Consider the following 20,155-nt stretch of genomic DNA (forward strand, 5'->3'; position numbering starts at 1 on the left):
GCGGCAGTCTCTGAGCCATTCCTAAACAATGAAAAAAATGACGAGAGGGGTGGACCACTCCTCTCTCAAAGCCTGCTCACAGGCGAATGACGCAACCGACAGGCATGAAAAAACTCACGCATGCGCACGAAGGTTCAAGCTTGGCTGACGCAATCACACGTGATTCAAATCCATATGGTTTTTGAAAAAAATAATAAGGTGTATTTGCTCACTCACTACATTTTACAGCATAGCTGGCTGTATATGTGACTGTTGTTTTGGTGTTTGTCGTCACAGCATGTCCAACGGTTAGGAATAAACATTAAATGCAGATCACCATATACTGTGCAAAATTACATGGAATTTTAATAAAGCAGGTCATGAAACCTATAAATAAAACATATTGATGACTGACTAGATGTTCAATAGATGCACTGACATTTCATTCAAATGAGCTCCGTTTCTCACTTCTTGTATAAAGCTGTTAAAACCTTAAACGCCTCACACCTACACTGGCAAAAAAGTGTGTGTTGCTTGATAAAGGACACAGGATAACATCACTCTTTAGCTGCCACAATATTTACTCCAAATTCTGTCCACATTGAGTAATGATCTTTGGATGAGGATCTGTTCCCAAAAATTGGTGTTATATAAATGTGTAATGTTGTTTCTGATAGCCCAAGACACACACACACAAAATCAATACTTGCTTCATTATTTAATATTTTGTTTCCCAACACTAATTTTGACATCATTAAACAAAAACGTCCATTCATTCACATAATTAAATTATAAAATTTATGGACTACATCGTTTTTGTTGTGTTTTAAAAATTATATGAGGCAGCAAAGGAAACCATTTTGGCCAATATGTTCACTTGTGGATGGCAGGACATTTGGCACATTTCAAGTCCATCACAGGTTGAACACAGATAAACAGAAATCCACTTTCTCTTAGATTCATACCTACAGGCAATTTAGAGTCTCCATTCTGCCTGACTTGGACATCTTTGTAATGTGGGAGGCAATCAAACTCCACACAGGAAGAGCCAAGGATCAAACCTGGGTCTTCTAGCTGTGAAACGGTTGTGTAAACCACTAAACTGTTAAACCTGTGCTGTTTATTTCCATGACAACATCAAGTGTGGCAGAATATAATTTTAGAGACATATATGAATGCACTGGCTCAGGACGGAGCCTGCCACTGTCCAAACTGAGCACAGAAAACACATCCAGGAATTTTGTGCTACAAATTCATTCTTCTTTTTCCATGTTGCGTGTAAACATGAATATTGTTTGAATATTCAACCTGGTCTCACGGCAAGTGGTGCTTCAGCAGCACGAAATATACATTAATCTGTTGGTTCATGACATTGTGACAAAAAGCGCCTCATTTTCGTCACGGCAGCACAAATTCATTCTCATTCATTCCATGATGGCTGCACGAAATTAAAAGTGAAGCGGGGGGGGTCGGGGGTGGTTATGGTTAGGGGGGGGGGGAAGGAGTCACGTCTGAAACAGCGTCTCTTCACCCAAAGCAATCAAATGGATTAATTTGATTATTAACAATCAGATGATGAAGGTAAACCTTCTTAAATCACTCTAAAGTCCGTTTTAAGCAGAAACGAGGCCATTTTAAACAGAAATGAGGTGAAATTCTGTGACGCTTTGGAATGTCCGATGTGCAGTGATTGCATCAGCTAGCAGCTTGTGTAGCCGTGGCGCTCTGATCGCTTCCTCCGGCTTTTAGGATGAAATAATGCTGAATTTATGTGGAAATGATTGTTGTACAAAAGCTTCAGATATCTGTCGCTGAGACAGATGATGACTGGAGTGCAGTTTGAAGCAGAAACGAGGTGTTAATCCGTGAACCACGTCATCAGGGGGGACCGATTTTTAGTAGGGCCATTCGGTTTGCGACACCGGAGATCCACTTTCCACTGTGGTAAATGGACCCAGGTAATAAATATGGTTTTAAATTAACAATAATGCATGTTGGCTATTATATTTTGGGTATAAATGTATTATTTCTCCAATACCATTAAATTAAAATATGTAACCATGGCCTAACCCGAAGGTACTGCAGTCAGTAAGTCAGATCCTGTCAAATCTCAGAAGTTGGGTTCTAGTTAGTACTTCAAAGGGAGACATCTTTGGAAGATCAGAGGGTGTGTGTGTTTCTCCAGATAAAGCTGGAGCTGTGCCAGGAAGGGCATCCAACGTGAATCTTGTGCCAAATCCCGATCCACTGTGGTGACCTTCCTCAAGAACGAGAATAGCCGAGAGGTGAGCAACCCAAACACAGAAACCATTTAGCACCATGAAAGGAATATTATTAAACTGAACACACAAGCACTTATTAACTTTAAAATGAACATTATTATTATCATTTTTATTATTATTATTATTATGTCAAGTGTTGCGGTCTGCTAACTTGGTGTCATGATCATCAGTAGCAGTATTCAGTTAGGCAGCATTACTACAGAACAGATGTGAGGAAAGGAGAACTGTGCTAATATCTTACATATTATTTCCACTCAGAGCGTGAATTATACAACAACAACGTTGTGGTGGGGAGTGGTCCTTACCTAATATTAGGTAATGTTAGGTAAGGCAAATGTTACCTTTAACTAGCTAGTATTATTTAACATGTACAGTGCATACTGAAAGTATTCACAGTGCTTTACTTTTTCTACATTTTGTTATGTTACAGCCTTATTCCAAAATGGATTAAATTCATTTTTTCCTCAAAATTCTACAATTCCTCATAATGATAATGTTAAAAACTTTTTTTTAGATTTTTGCAAATTTATTACAAATAATAAAACTAAGAAATTACATGCACATAAGTATTCAAAACTGAGCTCAGGTGCATCCTGTTTCCACTGATCATCCTTGAGATGTTTCTACAACTTAATTGGAGTCCACCTGCGGTAAATTCAGTTGAATGGACATGATTTGGAAAGGCACACACCAGTTTACATATAAGGTCCCACAGTTGACAGTGCATGTCAGAGCGCAAACCAAGCAGGAAGTCAAAGGAATTGTCTGTAGACCTCCAAGACAGGATTGTCTCAAGGCAAAAATCTGGGGAAGGGTACAGAAACATTTATGTTGCTTTGAAGGTCCCAATGAGCACAGTGACCTCCATTATCTGTAAATGGAAGAAGTTCGGATCCACCAGGACTCTTCCTTTAGCTGGCTGCCTGTCTAAACTGAGTGGTCAGGGGAGAAGGGTCTTACTCAGAGAAGTGATCAAAATACCTGATGGTTACTCTGTCAGAGCTCCAGCATTCCTCTGTGGAGAGAGAACCTTCCAGAAGGACAACCATCTCTGTAGCAATCTACCAATCAGGCCTGTATGGTAGAGTGGCCAGACGGAAGCCACTCCTTAGTAAAAGGCACATGGCAGCCCACCTGGAGTTTGCCAAAAGGCACCTGAAGGACTATCAGACCTGTCCTTGAGTGGCTCAGCCAGAGCCCAGACCTGAATCCGATTGAACATCTCTGGAGAGACCTGAAAATGGCTGTGCATCGATGCTCCCCATCCAACCTGATGGACTTTGAGAGGTGCTGCAAACAGGAATGGGCAAAACTGCCCAAAGATAGGTGTGCCAAGCTTATGGCATAATATTCTAGAAGACTTGAGGCTGTAATTGCTGCCAAAGGTGCTGAGTACTGAGCAAAGGGTGTGAATACTTTTGTATGCGTGATTTCTTAGTTTTTTTATTTTTAATAAATTTGCAAAAAAAACCAAAAACTTTTTCATGTTGTCATGAGTGAAAAGAGTGTTGCTTTTGATATCTTCCGCCACGGTCTCTGTTGGTGCGTATGTAAAAATTAAAAGCACCTGCTTGCAGCAGAATGCAGAAAAAACAAAAAGCTCTGCGTGAGTGTGACTGGGGACAGCTGACATTTCCCATTTGGTATGCTTATGTATTTTGGGTCAAGGATGAATGGCGCCAAAACAGAATGTTGATAGGACTAATATTTATGGAGAAACTACGGACATTAGCTAATGCTGATAATGACATTCTGGACTAACATGCCATCCCAGCAGGGGACTGGTGCATGCGTAATTTTAGTAAGTTCAATGTAAGTACATAATATAATTATTGTATTAAAAATACATGGATGACACAAGAAAGTGAAAAGGCTGATTTCCATTGTGGTCCATTTAAAAATCAAATGACAAAAAAATAGATGTAAGCCCGTGGATTCTCACAGGCAACACGCTAGTTTTGGAATAAGGCTGCACCATAACAAAACGTGGAGGGCTGTGAATAATTTCCGGATGCCCTGTAACTTAAGGCAAAAGTTAGAAACAAGCAAATGCCAGCATTCATTCTGCGACATGTGCTACATCCAAATATTAAGTATGTACTTACTGTACTGCCCTGCTGTTGAGGTAGCATATACTAGAAGTATGTGAGTAAGTATTAAGGACACAATTTAGATGTACTATGCCACTGCCCTCCTACCTGTCCTTTGACCCTGATGTTAAAAGATGTTAACAGATACATATGTGAGTAGTATGCTGAGATAATTTCTGTTTTGAAGTGGCACAGTTTTGTAGCAGATTCTGATGTATATTTTTACAATGCTACAACCCCTTGGACACCACTATCATTTTCATGTGTATCTGCCATGTTCTTTGAAATTTGCTGGGAAGTTCTTTTTCTTTTTAGGTTAGCAGACTCCATCTGCATCATGGGATAGGATACACTATTTATTTATTAGCCAGACCAATGTTTTTCTGCCATCTCTGAAAATTTTGTTTGTATTTCAGTCTAAATGTCACTACATGTATAGTAGGGGCGCCAGAAAAAAATCGATTCACGTCCGAATCGCGATTCTTATTTATTACGATTCTGAATCGATCCAAAATATCCAAGAATCGATTTTTAAAAAGCATTTTTTTAAACATTTTCTTACTTACTCGCTGCGTGTACTGTTTGTCAGGCAACGGCCTCCGTACTACAGCGTCCCCGTGAGGGGAGGGTCCGGTGTGCTTCAAACATTCGTGAGCTGTAGCTTAGCATGGCGGACGAAGAGCTAATTCAGCCAGCACCGTCTTTACTGAAGGCAAATGTTTGAGCGCATTTTGGATTTTATTATTTGTTGCGTAAGAAGGAGCTTGACATTACTTATGCAGTGCGCAAAATCTGCTAAATCTGCAAAATGAAAGTCAAGTACTTCGGAAACACTTCAACTCCGCAAGTCCACATGCTACGCTATGACCCGGAGCTAAAAGGAGCAGAGCAGCGGTATCTGCCGACTACTGACCAGCTCTTTGCTAAACTGCCAGCCAACTCGGAACGAGCAAAGCAGATAAGTAAATTTACATCTAGAATCACTTGATTAACCTTGTAAAGCTGCATTTTCTTAAACATAAACATTTTTTAAGTAATATAACTATTTCTCAGAGCTCTTTGAATCGAAAATCGATTCTGAATCGAATCGTCACCCCAAGAATCGGAATCAAATTGAATCGTGAGTTGTTGTATGATTCACATTCCTAATGTATAGTCCTGCAGACAGTGCTGTGTATCTCTCACACTGGTGGGTTTGATGGTGGTGTGTGTGTGTGTGTGTGTGTGTGTGTGTGTGTGTGTGTGTGTGTGTGTGTGTGTGTGTGTGTGTGTGTTCAGAGCAGGAGGGTTAGGGTCTCCTTCACAGTGTTTCAGATACACCAAAGTTGGAGAGAAGCAGCCTTCGTCAACCAACCAGCAGACGAGTCAGCATTTTTCAGCAGTTTCAACACAAGCATTTCAGAAAAAAAGCACAGAGCCAGCTGACTGACACAGACACACAGTGGACAATGAGCACATGAGACTGGAACAGCTGCTGAAGTGCCGGTGCTTCTGCATTAAATATTTCACCGGATGCACCTCCTGCTTTTTCAAAGTCAGCAGCAGGGGGTTATTAGAGATTCTGGCTCTCTTTGACAAACACTCTGTCCAACATACAGCAGTACACAAGAGATTTAATGATGGCTTGCTTCACAAGCAACTCTTCAGACTGAATTTGCCATGACAGCAACACATTCTATTCCAATCCAACTTTTGATATCTGCTCACGTGTGAATTAAATTATGAAAAAATAATGCACACATTGGCGTAAAACCTCTGAACAACCAATTCTTCCTATCGCATATTGAAAAAAAAATCATCCTAGAATCCACGGTGTTGGCAAGGGCTTTTTTTTTCTTTCTTTCTTTTTTAGCATATCAGCTCACTTCTGGTAGCAGTGACATTTTTTGCTTCACAGCACCTGTGCAGCTGTGGCTTTTTACCTCTGCCAACAAAGTCGGACGGAGGTTATGTGACCACCTGCATTTGTTTGTTTGTTCATTTGTTGGATAGTCTCACGGGCACAGTTCTGCATCTATCGTCATAAAATTTGGACATATGGTTCAGTTATTTCTCGAATAGAGTGAGTTCATTTTTTCAAGGCCAAACTCCAGTTTCAAGGTCAAAGTCATGCAAAAAGTTAAAATTCCATAATCAGCCATAACTTCGGAACTACTCACCACAGAAACGTCCAATTTGCCTCATACTGTTCTTTTTAGGGAGATGCTTTATGATTGAGCTTAGAGTCTGACCTTGACCTTCAAAAGTTTGGTCATGGTCAAAAGTTGAGCGGAAAAAATGTATATTCTGTATTTAAATCTGATGCATGGAAGTGGTGTATTGGGTCCTAGAATACAGTGAGTTCACTTTGCAAAGTCACGGTTCAAATTTCAAGGTCAAAGTCAAACAAAACATGAAAAATGTATAATCAATTTAGGGAATGTACGGAAGTAAAAATAGAGTCCAGGTTGAAAAATGTGTTGCTTTCCCTTTAATATCCCTGAGGACCAAGGTTTTCAACTGCTAACATATTTGCTTTTAACTATATGATTTGGTAGATTAAAAAAAGTTAATGACCAAATACTTAGAAACATGGCTTTACTAGACAGCAAACTCCAATACATACTTTTCACTGAAGGACTATAAAATCCTTTCATGCAACATATTCTTCTTTAAATTACAAGGGCACTCTTTAGAGGGCTTCAAATAGGACTTAAAATTAACTATTTTGAAAAGTTTACAAAATGTTATAAACATATCCAAGTACACCCCCCAACACACACACACACCAATCAGGATCAATACCAAAATTTCACAATAATCTTTAACAGGCTACATGTTCGCTATTAATTTTCAGTTATCCGGCTGACAAAGCAACAATCAGACAAGTGGAAAATTACAACTTTCTTGGATGAGATTTTAAAAAAAATTAAAATCACTCAATCTATTGGTCACTCTGCAATTTATATACTACTAACATAGTAAGTCCCTTCGACTGCTCCCTTGTTTTCACTCGGGGTTACCACAGCAGAGCCAATGTTTGCCAATGCACAAGTTTTATGCCAGATGCCTTTCTTCACACAACTCCACATTGCACGGAGAAATGCGGCAGGGGTGGGGTTTGAATAGGGAACCTTCTGAACTGAAACCAAGTGCACTAACCACTTTTCCACCACCCCTTCATGTACTACTAGCATATGTAAGGTCAATTCTCACACTGCTAGGGGGTTTCTGGCTAAACGTCACTGATCTAAATCACGTGTTCACAGGTTTGGATGATGTCATGCCTGCACCCTCATAAACCAACTGTATCCAGAGGGAGATCGTTATTCCAGATTGGCAGTTCTCTTATTGGCTCAGGAAAGAGAACGCGGCTTATCCTGACCTTTTCGCTGTGAGTGAAATCTGACAAGATCAATCAAGAGCCACAACATTCTCTCTGCATAAACCTATTGAGTCATTGCACTCAGGCTTTGCAGCAGAACTGAATTACCCACCCACCCAAAGTGTAACCAAATCTAAAAAGCTTCTCCTCCATATTATTCAATTCTAGCAGCCTCAGTGCATCATAGATTTCCCCAGTTTCCACAAAGGATAACATTCTGGTTTTAAAAAGGGATCATTTGTTTGCCAACAAATATTTCATGCAATTTCATTAAAGAATCTGTGTTCTTTATACAAAGTTGCACAAGAATTAAATTCTTCTCTGTGCAAACCTGGCCAGACACTACATGCAGATGACATAACTGTTTGACTCAGACCATAAAAGGACCCATAAGTTTGTTCAAGGGCTGACTGCTAAAACCAAAGACTACAGAGACCTAAATACGAGGACCAGCTTGCAGGTTTTGTCTCCATGCAATTATTTCAATAACAAGCAAGATATCGAAGTGAAAATGGTATGAGAATAATCCTTTACTTACTGACTATCACTGCACTGAATGGTTTTCACCTGCAATTTCAGGCATGCTGAGAATCATCTTTGATGTAATGCATGCATACACCAGTCTATAAAAAATGGCAATGTATCTTGCAGTGGCTCAAATTTTACAATCTTGTGTCCTTTGATGTTATCCCTTTTCTCAAGCTGAAAGGACACATAAAGGGCAAAATTACACCAATGATGCAGAGGTGCAAGCAGTTGTCCATCACCAGTGCCAAGAGAAGACACAAATTTTTTTTCACTGACGGTATGCAAAAACTTGCAGATATGTGATTATCTTGCTTATTGTTGAAATAATTGCATAACATACTTTTCAGCCAAAGCTCATACTTTCAGACTTTATTATTTGGGAAGTGTCAAGGTGTGTCTGATGAGGTTGAGGGTCAATTTTTTTGAACGATGCATTCAAATTGAATAAAAACCTTCATGCAAACAGAGCTACCGAAGTATCAACAAGATAATAAGTCCTATAACTTGAGTGTTGTTAGAAGGAAAGGTGATGTAACACAGTGGTAAACATACCACTGTCCCAGTTTTTTTGAAACGTGTTGCAGGCATCCATTTCAAAATGAGCAAATATTTGCACAAAAACAATAAAGTTTATCAGTTTGAACATTAACTATCTTGTCTTTGTGGTGTAATCAATTGAATATAGATTGAAGAGGATTTGCAAATCATTGTATTCTGTTTTTGTTTATATTTTACACAACGTCCCAACCATACATGTCAACCCTTTTGAGGGTCCACCTGTTTAACCAAGTGATAAAATCCATAAAATCAACACAAAGTCCTTATAACCTCCTAAATCGCACCAAAATCAGTTTTATTACAGTACACACAACCGCATAGCGGTATCACATAATTGGGGTTTTGTGCATATATTAATTACTAACACCAGGGATCTCCATGGGCTCTTTTATGGTGGAAGCCCTCCACAGTTAAATCCTCTTGCTCCACAGTAAAATTGCTTGCTGTCAATAAAATCAATGTCTACAAGTACATTGTACGTATTTTGTACAAACTCAACATATTTCCCGTGAATATAGCGTCACACAGCTGTTCTATTTTTACAGAAACAAGAACTCACAGAGTAACAGATCACTGCTCCTAAAAATCTTTGGCCCTACCATCTGAGACTGCTGTGCCCTACGACTGGATATTGGAAAACCATGTGACGTGAACCAGTTCCGATTGGACGCTCACAATGCGCACGTCATCACACAGCTTCTATGAGGAGTACAAAGATGGTGGATGGCTGGCCGAAAGTCCGCGGAGTTAAGAAAAACAACAGTAAAAAATAAATTTACAACAGAAAACCCTGAATATCCGTAAGACTTTATTTGTACGTCCGTATGACTCTGAAACTCGGAAAAATCCGTATAATTTACGGACAGTCCATATAGGTTGACATGTATGGTCCCAACTTCATTGGAATTGGGGTTGTATATATAGGCCCTGAGTCCTATTAGTGCTGGTGCTTATCCCCAAATCCAATGGCATGAACACGACACCAGTCCATAGCAGGTTATTTCCCTGGGCAAATCAAGTACCCATTTACACCTGGGTCCACGGGGACAATGCAAATCAAGGGTCTTATCCAAGGGCACAGAGAGATAGGAAACCTATAGTGAGATTATTCACTATCTGTCTTTGATTCACCCATCGTGATTATTCATGGTATAATGGCTGAGTGGATGCTTGTCATTTGACTGGTGGCTTGTATGTCACGTGACATGGATTATTCATACCATTTGCCATTGTGTTTCATTGACCGTACAATAGTTCTTTTAATGTGAAATTTTGGTGTATATGTGCTATGGGGGGGTGGGGGAGCAAGTGGTTAATGCACTTGGTTTCAGTGCGGAAGGTTTCCAATTCACATCCCACCCCTTCCATGTTTCTCCATGTACTGTGGAGTTGCGTCAGGAAGGGCACCTGACGTAAATCTTGTGCCAAATCAACATGCAGAGCCACCATGGATTTGCTGTGGCAACCCAGACTGAAAACAAAGGAGCAGCAGGTTCTTACTTACTTACTATGAAATGTGCTATTGCGCGCTCCGGCCACCATGCATGCTCACGCTACTGGGGGCGTGCATTTAGCAAAATATGGCGGACTTTGTTTTGCTGGTGGACAACAATTTGAAGGAGCTAACTGACGCTGCTAATTCTTCTAACACAAAAAAAAACAAATCCACCACACCATAAGCCGTCTGGAGACATGAAGAGCTGTTAGGATGAGGAGAATGAAGTTAGCATAAACAGCTGGACAAATTTCTGACGCGATTTTTCGCTGGAGTGAGGAAAGCAGATGGCAGTCTGTACACAGTGAGTTGACGGCACCACGGACTACTGACAACAATTTTGGACTCCTATTTAAAGTTGGTGTTGTGTGTGGGCCGCCAGAAGAGGAGGTACTGCTGGCCCACCATCAGAGGGCGCCCTGCCTGAAGTGCGGGCTTCAGGCACGAGAGGGCACTGCCGCCATGGACGCAGCCGGGGGTGACAGCTGTCACTCATTACCTCTTGACAGCTGTCACCCATCTACTCAACGTCCTCTAACTCCATAAAGACCAGACGTCATCTCCACCTCGTTGCCGAGATATCATACTTCATTGGAGGTAATATCCTCAGCCTTTTTGGTATTTTCTAAATCTTTCTATTGTGAGTGTTTGCAGGAGTACCGGTCCTTAGTTTGTGGAGGCTGTGCAGGACAGCACTCTTTTTCCTCTGAGGGATCGCTGCAGCACGTATTGAGTGAGAGGTGGAGGTGGCATTCCCACAGCTGTTGTTACTGGGTGTACACACACCCACACTTGACTGTCTTTGTTCTTCGCCAGCAGTACCAGATCCGACAGTCGGGGACGGTGATCACCTGGGAATTCAGGACTTGGCGGCTCCAGTATTCACCAGGTTCTGTGGCGGCGGAAATCGTGTGGTTCCGGCTCTTCTCAGGACAGACGTCTTCTATCCTCGAGCCTGCCCACACGTCACCTTGTGGATTGACTGTAATTATATTCTGAGATTGTCTGTATGTTCGTTGTGCACATTTCACAACATTAAATTGTTACCTTTTGGCTCATCTATTGGCCGTTCATTTGCGCCCCCTGTTGTGGGTCCGTGTCACTACACTTTCACAACAGTTGGACTGTTAAGCACCAGTGATGAACACCAAAATGTAAGTCCCTCTGCTGTTGTTTCTAAATTAATAAAATATCAAATGACAAGGATCTATTTTTGCCGAAATATAAAACAAATAATGAATGTTTTTCCATTCTTTCAAAGGAATGGATATTTAATTAGGTGAAAGATGGAATGTTCCATTTTTCACCTCATGAAATATTTGTACCATTGAACTCATAAGCTTTCATTATTTGTATATTAGCTCTTTGCACTTGCATGTGAATATACAAAATATTGGTCAACGCCTTGAAAAATGATTCCGCATTAACCCCTGTCACACTTTCCCTTATTCTCAAGAACTTCATACCATTGCATTCATTTCATTTGTTCAGAAAGCTGAAGGGATAGTTGACAAAACTGAGGCTCAGTCTGGTTTGATATTTAGAAATGCTTACTTTACACATCTATAGGGGATTCAGTCAGCAAATTCAAAACATCTATTGGACAGGGGTTTATACTTTGATTTGAGAAACATCAGATCTGTCAACATCAGCCGAGATGCTCTCCAGCTGGAGAATTCAGGCCTACATGTGTGATTAAAAGCAAATCACTTCTCTCGGATGCTCGTCACTGGAAGACTCCTAATTCAACCCAACAGTAGAAAAAGACGCAGCAAACGCATCTCCAATACACTCAGCTCCCCAGTGAAGAAATGAATGAGCTCTTTCTTTCTGACAGATCATCTAGCGCAGAGGGCTAGATTAATCTCATGCCGTACAGTAATAGCCTAACAGATGATGGTTCTTGGCACAGGCTGAGCAGTGAAGGGGTGTAAGACAGTCCCTTATGTCACAGGGAAGAGAGAGGGAGTGAGAAAGTGAAGGAGTGCTGCAGTACACTGGTTGCATGCTGTCTCTTTAACTACGGCCATGCTTGACAAGAGCTGCTGTATCAGACTACTGTAAATTTGACACGGCCAGCTTAGTGGCAGGCTGCTTGATTCTAGACTGTCCATCTGCACTTGTGGATACAGCCGCTGCACTGTGGAAGGCTCCATGAGAAGGGAGAGAGAGAGAAGGAGAGAGAGAGAGAGAGAGAGGAGGCAGAAGGAGCATGTGTGTAGTATATGCGTGTGGGTGGTCGAGCACGAGGAGGCTCGACCATGGTGGAGGAGAGAGAAGGGAAGAGGGAAAAAGATATAGACTGAGTGAGGGAGGAAAAAGATTTGGCCATGATAAGAAAGTCTATCTCTGCTGCTGCCTGCCTCCCACTAACTGCCTGTTCATGTGAGCGAGTACTTGGCATGACTGCAAATGGCTTGCCTGGTACGTTATCTTAACCCGTGTCAATGTGGGCGCTGATACATCTGCAAGAACAGCCTTTCTTTCCAATGGCATCGATAGCCCGATAGATCGATAGCTCATTCCAAATCAATGTCACACTAATATCAGCTGTCTTAGCACATGTTTAATCTGCAGATGTTGAGTCACTGTGCAGCAATAAATATCACAGTGTTACATAATCACTTTGAGTAACCATGGAGCTCGTAATGTATAGGAGATAGGGGTAATGGATACTTTTGTGATTTTTAGATAGGTAGCATTCAACTTTTCATATATAAAGATGGTAAAAATAAATAGAATAGCTAGCTCTGTATTGGTGCTGCACATCTGAAGACAACTGCCCCCTTTTTAACATGTATAGTTCAGTATTTTTAACAGCCTTAGTAAAATTAAGACAGGATCAGAAATCAGCCTCTGAGTGCTCTGTACACCTTTGAAAATCGTGTGTTATGAGAGAAAACCTTTTTCCACAAATTACTGAATAGGATATACCACATTGTTCAGAATATAAGATGGTGCTGGCCCCCGGAAATACTGAGATAGATCTACTCTGGGTTCCACTGCACTGCAAGGTGCATTTCAAGACTATCCAGGGTCTAGATTTTTACATGTCAATAAATCCACAGCAAAAACTGACATTAAATACATGCGAAATAAATGAGCTCCCCATGATGAGAACAGCCCACCTCTTAGGTTACACTGACAGGGGGCTACAGATCGAGAAACATATTGTTTATCCTGAAGTGAGTGCCTCAAAATTTGGGTAAGTTAACCAGAAACTGAGGAGATGTTATGATGCAATCTTTAAGCTAATGGAAAGAAATGCAGCACAGTCATCAAACAACTATCAAGCAGCCATGAAACAGAGTGTAATGTTAGAATATGGTGACCTCAAAAACACATGTGTTTCCCCTGTGGTATTATTGACTGGTAGATCTCTAGGCCAAGGAGAACTCCTGCCAGGCTAGTAATACAGTTTAACGACACCAAAAAAAAAAAAAAAAAAATTTGCTGATGAATTAACTAAAAATACTGACAAATTTTCATTCATTATGGTGCATCCATAGCACTTTGATTATGGTTTTACCTCACACACACTCTCTTCTGCAAAGTAACTGATCTTTGGAAGAGATTTGATAATCAACTTGTTACTGTTATTATTTTTTATATTACCAGTGGTCAGTTGACAGCAGCACAATGTTAAAAACTCTCACTAAATATCCTACTGCCCAGAATTAACTAACTTGAGCAGTCAGAGCTTCCAATAGAAGGCATCAGACATCAGAATCTACCATACAACTAGGGACACGCTGATCCATTATTCTGGATCCATATTGCTCCAGTATTACCTAAAATTACTGAATTGGATATCAGAAATTAAAAGCAAAACTGATCTGTTCCAAGGCAGTATCTGAGTCATGTTGTGGAATATATACAAACCCAACTCAGACAAAGTTGGGAAGGTATAGAAAATGAAAAACAAAAGGAATAATTACATAAATAAATACATTAATTAAATTAAAATAATAACAAAATAAAATTATCAAAATAAAAATAATTCAATTAAAAAAGGCTGTGATTCTTACATTTACTTTGACTTTAATTTCAGTGAAGATAGTATAACCACATTTCATATTATTTTCTGGTCTACTTCCTGCAATTAAGGCCTGCAACAAATTGCAAAAAAGTTGGGATGCTGAAGCATTTATGACTTTGTAATATTTCCATTCCTTTTTACAACATGTAAAAGACATTTTGATACCAACACAACACTTAAAAATACACTTCAAAGAGATTTTGATATCAATCAAAGAAGCATTTCAGGTGTTAATTTGTCCCATTTTTCCTGCACACGTCTTCAGGTGTGCAACCGCATGGGGTCATTGTTGCATTTTTCATTTCAAAACTTTCCATACATTCATTTTAATTCTTTTTATTTTTATAGCCAAATCACAATATAATCACATTCTCTACCGATGAGTGCAAGAAGGCCAGTCCAGTACTCAAACCCTCTTCTACCGCAGCCATGCCTTTGTAATGCATGCAAAATGTGGTTTTGCTTTGTCTTGTTGAAAATGCAATGTCTGCAAGGGTGCATTTCAGCATTAATGCTGCCATCACAGAAGTGTAAATTATCTTTGCCAAGAGCACTGACACAATCCCAGACCATGGCAGGCCATGGCTTTTGGACATGTTGCTGATAAGAGTCTGAATGGTCCTTTTTGTCTTTGGTTCAGAGCACACTCTGTTCATTTCTTCAAAAGAAAAAATAAATAAAAGATCTAGAACACTGATTCATCTCACCACAATTCACATTTTCACTCTTTGATTGTCCAACCCAGAAGCCTCTAAGCCCAGAGATGTTGATTCCACTTCTGGATAAGGTTAATGTAAAGCTTCTTTTGAGCACAGTAAAATTTTAAGTGAAATATGTTAATGTAACTCCATATTGTAATGCTTGTCAAAGGTTTCCCAAAGTTATCCCTTGCCCATGTGGTCATGTACTACACTTTCTCACATGCAACTCATCACATATTGATACAGAACCCTTGTTGAGATCAAGCATCAGTATGTGACAAGTTGGGGAAATGACTTTCGCATCAATATGTGATGCACAGGATAATCATAATCCTAACCCCAACCCTAATCCATCCCTAACAAGTGATGACGCAAGAGTCAAACAGATAGTTTTGTATGCTTTCACAAAGAAATTAGGCTACCACCTGTTTACCTCCTACCCTCCTTGTCACTAAATGATATGAAAGGGGTACACACTGCATTGCTAGGGAAACACTGATAAAGGGTACTGACCAAGCATCAACATGTGATGAGTCAGGTGTGAGAGTGTGTTGTTATATCAGCTATTGATGAATGGTGGTTCTTGATGTAGTACTGTCTGAGGGAATGTTGATCAGAGGTGTTCAACTTAGGCTTGTGCCCTTGCCCCTCACACACTAAAATTCCTTCAGGGTCCTTGAATCATTTAATGATATTATACACTGAAGAGGGAGAAATATTCTAGATTGTATTCTTTCTTTGAGGAACACTGTTCTTTGAAGAACATTGTTGAACATTTCACTAATTTTTCTCATTTGTTAACAAACTGGTGATCCTCTGTTCATCTTTTCTCCTCAAAGACTCAGCCATTCATGGATAGACTTTTATACCAAATCATGATTACGATCACATTTGAAATAGCATCATTTTTTAAACCTTGTCATAGTACTAAATTATCCCGTCCCAGCTTTTTTGGGAATGTGTTGCAGGCAATCAATGCAGGAATGGATGAATCGTAACAAATGAAGTTGAATACAAAAAACATGAAATATCATGGGTTCCTGCTCTCTGGAATGAAACAGAACTTAGAGTAAATGTACGAATCACTGCAGAGGCTTTTATTTGTATTGTCCATACCATCCCAAGGTGTTCTCAGGTTGAGTTGTATGTACCCACAATATTAACTATTCATGGTATTATTAAATGAATATAGGTCCAATTTACCATGAGCAGTGCCACCCGAGCTAACATCTATGAACAATGCAGGGTTAATACAAAATTCTATATAATGTGATGATTTGAGGCAGAGGCATCAGGTGTCCTCAGGAACAGTTGCAACCTGTTACCACGCATTACGATTAATGGCACGTGTGGCTGGAGAATTATCAGGAACCATTATGCACAGTCAAGAATAATGTTCCGCATTGTTGCGCGCTATCACGGGTAACAGTGCATCGTTAAGTTCTGTCACATTGTGAATGAGGCAAATTGTCTCCACACACACACACACACAAACCCATATTCATCCAACCGTCAGCTGCTCAACAACTCAGATCACTCCAGTTTGCTCCTCAAAATCCACAGCAGAAGAACTTTGTGATTGCATGCTTAGTTAGTTAGTTAGGCTCTGTGCCATGGAGTGGCGCAGAAAGGAGGAGGAGATGGAGAGAGCCAGATGTGTGGCTCCACGCGGCTCTGGTCTCGCTCGTTTTCCCAAACATCAGGCATAGCAGCAGCAGGTGGAACACCTGCAGGAGCGCGCTGAGGAGCATTGGAACAAATCTTATAGCCGACTTGGCGTCACTGTCCTTCTTCAACATACTGCAGCAATGAAACTGAATCTGGTGCAGCAGGGTTTCATTGTGCGCACGACAGAAAGGAATGCTGTCACGCTCTATTAAGGATCACCACTAATCAAGACGGATCAACATGCTCAGTTGCGACCTCCACGACACGAGGCGAAATGAGGGTGGTGCGTGACATTCGTGGAAGATTTTTTTGACAGCCAAAAACATGCTCCATGAAAATCACGAATATCACGCACCAACATGCACTATTAAGAAACCTATTCAGATGTTTTAAGTCACGTTAAGAATGTCAGGAATGTGCCAAGAATTATGCAAATATGACATTCGTAATGCGTCTTGCCCATGTGTAAACGCAGCATTAGAAAAAAACTACCACTAATGTACCAATGCTTAGCACTCTTGCCTCATGCTAAGAAGGTCCTGGGTTCAATCCCACTCATGCCCACTCTACTTGTAGATCAGGAGTTGCATCAGGAAGGGCATTTGAGATAAATGTTGCACCAAATCAAGATACAGATCCACTAAAGTGACCCCAAGTAGACAGGAGCAGCCAAAACACTACAACTACAGCTGCCCCATTCACTAAAAAAGGATTTCTCATAAATGAAGCAGTCATCACAGGCGAGTACAACACTCAGAAGCTTGACTGCAAACAATGTAATATGACTGCTGATGTAGACAGCTGAACGTATCCTTTCAGCTTACAGTAAAATATCACTGAGGGAAGAACAGCACTGTGGTGTCCATTTGTTCAACCTTACGGCTAAACCCTTGGCAGTTCTACCAAATTTGATTGGGCTGAACAGCACTTATCTCAGAATACAATGCCTAAAATCAAACAGCACTGTGTGATCACAGAAAGGGAGAATGCTGTGCCATTGCTGGCAGGCTTTGAAGGTGCAGCACTGTGCACACAATTTCCTGGCAATGAGTCTCAGAGTGGGCTCTCACACACACACACACACACACACACACACACACACATGCACACACTGTGGCTGAGCATCACACCAACATTATGCAACCAACTTGGATAGCTGTGCTTGATCAAGAGGGCATGTGGACGTTATCTGCTTCGCTCTAAAGGGAACAAAGTGGAAAAAAAAGGGAGCCGAGTGGGCTGCCTCAGTTAAATTCGGTCTCTGTGTTTCAAGTGCGGCTCAGGCTGCAATTCCGGGGCCACGCTGAAGTCCAAGAGTCGACGGTTCACTCCATTTTTCGATAAGGACACCAGTATTATTCCACAAGGGGTTGTGTGCTTTTCTATTCCCACATACATCACCTTTCGCTCTCTCTCTCTCTCTGTCTCCTCCATCACTCTGCATCACACTCAACACACCTCCACTCACTCATGTACCCACACAGTGACTCGCAAACACACACACACACACACACACATACATTCCTGCAGTTCATAAGAGGTACTCACACAAACCACGACACCCTCAAACCTTCACACTTCTTCCAAACTTCACAGCGGGCGGCATTCCATCGCGGTCCGGTCCATCATGTTTATTTCGGAAGGCCTTTGCTGGCTAAGAACACTCTGCAAACTGAGCGTTTGGACTGAATAGATGTGAGGCAGCTCACTGCAGCACGCCTGCTCACATATAGCATTAGTCACAGTTGCAGTGCAATGATACCGAGGGGAATCTGCCTTTACTGTGCACCAAAGCGCCTTGCACCCACTCACACTGGGGGAATGAGAAAACAGCAAAAAATTCAGTAACCTCTCACTGCGGCTGTTTCCATATACATCGGATCAAAGTTTTGCATACAAGATGCAAGTTTTGCATTCGAAATGCTACTATAAAGTCGTAAAAATGACCCTTGAATGAATATTAAAGGAATAGTGAAGGTCTTCATGGTAATGCAACACTGAAGTCCGCTGAGGAAGGTAAGGAGCACGAGGCCACTTGAACTTTCTATAAGAACACAGTGTCCCCATAAAGTCCTCACTGAGCACCACATGTGCACGTAATCACGGAGATTTTAGCATTTTGTCATCACAGACGTGAGGGTATGCACGTCAGCAGGGCACATGCTTATTTGGATACTATAACGTGCGTGCGTGTGCTGGCATCTATCTGGAAGGCACTATATGCACCTGTCGGCTTATGGTGCCCGTAGACATATATATATATATATATATATATATATATATATATATATATATATATATATATATATATATATATATATATATATATATATATATATATATATATATATTGGATACGAAGAGAGGCAGAGGGGATGATGGAGGAGGAGGAGGAGGAGGATAGAAAATAAGGATGCAGTGAATGACAAAACAACCAAACAAAAATATGTGCATGTGTAATTTATATGCGTTTGTGTCTTACCTTGAAAGGGAACATAGGACATGTTCCAACGGCATTGAACGTGTCGGCTTTGCGTCTGGCAGTCTGTCGGCACTCAGCGTGGTACACAAATGTCAAATCAATCTCAAATAAATAAATAAATGAAATACAAAAAAGAAAGAAAACCGCTGCTCGTCACAGTTGCAGCCGACGCAGAGGCGAATATTCCGCTGTTAAAAAAAACTGGCATCATAATCCCACGACCGTTTAGAACGCGCCCGCGGTTCCCGTGCGTTTTTTTTTTTAATCAGTTCATTTAAAAAAATAAATAATAAATAAAAAATGACAGGATGCAGACATGCGTGTGCGTGCTTGCGTGCGTGCATTCATTTGCACGCCGTTGTTAAGATGTGCGGGTGAAACGAGTGCGAGTGAGTGTCCATGTGAGCGAGAGAGAGAGATAGAAAGAGAGAGGGAGGAGGGAGGTGGAGGAGTGAGGGTGCAAGTGCGTGCGTGGGCGCGCACGCCGCCTAATAATCTATCACCTATCTTTAGCCTTTTGCGCTCCTCGTGGAGGGGGGGGGGGGGGGTGCAGTCTGCATCAGCTGTGTGGATGCAAATTTAATAATTTTACTTAGGACTTAAAGGAGAAAAAGAAATATGTGCATTTGTTTTTTGTCTGAAATTCCTTTTTAAATTTAACTCTGGTGGAAAGTAAGCTTCAAGGAGAATTCCACAATATTACAACCAAAGTTGTAGTTTTAGATGTTTAGGGGGTTATATTTTCACTCAGGTAAAAAAAAAAAAAAAAACTAATGTAATTGCTGTATTTTTTATGTAAAATGCAAATACTGAGGAAGCAAAAGCATAGTTAATGTTGGACGTGGCAATAGCAACTCTTATTATATGGTAGCACTGCTACCACAGTCTTTTGTGCAAAGAGACTGGTAGCGTGTTTTTGAAAACATGGCTGTGATTGGTCCATCTGATACGTCGGCCGCTATTGGCTAT

At 40.8% G+C, this 20,155-nt stretch overlaps 1 protein-coding gene across 10 annotated transcripts in view; it reads right to left on the reverse strand.

Moving 5' to 3' along the window:
* Positions 1 to 19,552, reverse strand: part of syngap1b (synaptic Ras GTPase activating protein 1b) — a 640,555-nt gene extending 621,003 nt beyond the window's left edge. For 4 of the 10 annotated variants that reach the window (XM_034174258.1, XM_034174257.1, XM_034174256.1 and 1 more), the window contains exon 1: positions 19,187 to 19,551. In XM_034174258.1, coding sequence (XP_034030149.1) covers positions 19,187 to 19,208 — 22 coding nt within the window. In that variant the 5' untranslated portion in view covers positions 19,209 to 19,551. Of the gene's footprint in view, positions 1 to 19,186 lie in introns of all 10 variants that reach the window. The other 6 variants (XM_034174266.1, XM_034174272.1, XM_034174267.1 and 3 more) reach the window with 2 other exon arrangements.
* Positions 19,553 to 20,155: the final 603 nt, after the last annotated feature.

Source organism: Thalassophryne amazonica, chromosome 7 (assembly GCF_902500255.1).
Source record: "Thalassophryne amazonica chromosome 7, fThaAma1.1, whole genome shotgun sequence".
Lineage (NCBI taxonomy): Eukaryota > Metazoa > Chordata > Actinopteri > Batrachoidiformes > Batrachoididae > Thalassophryne > Thalassophryne amazonica.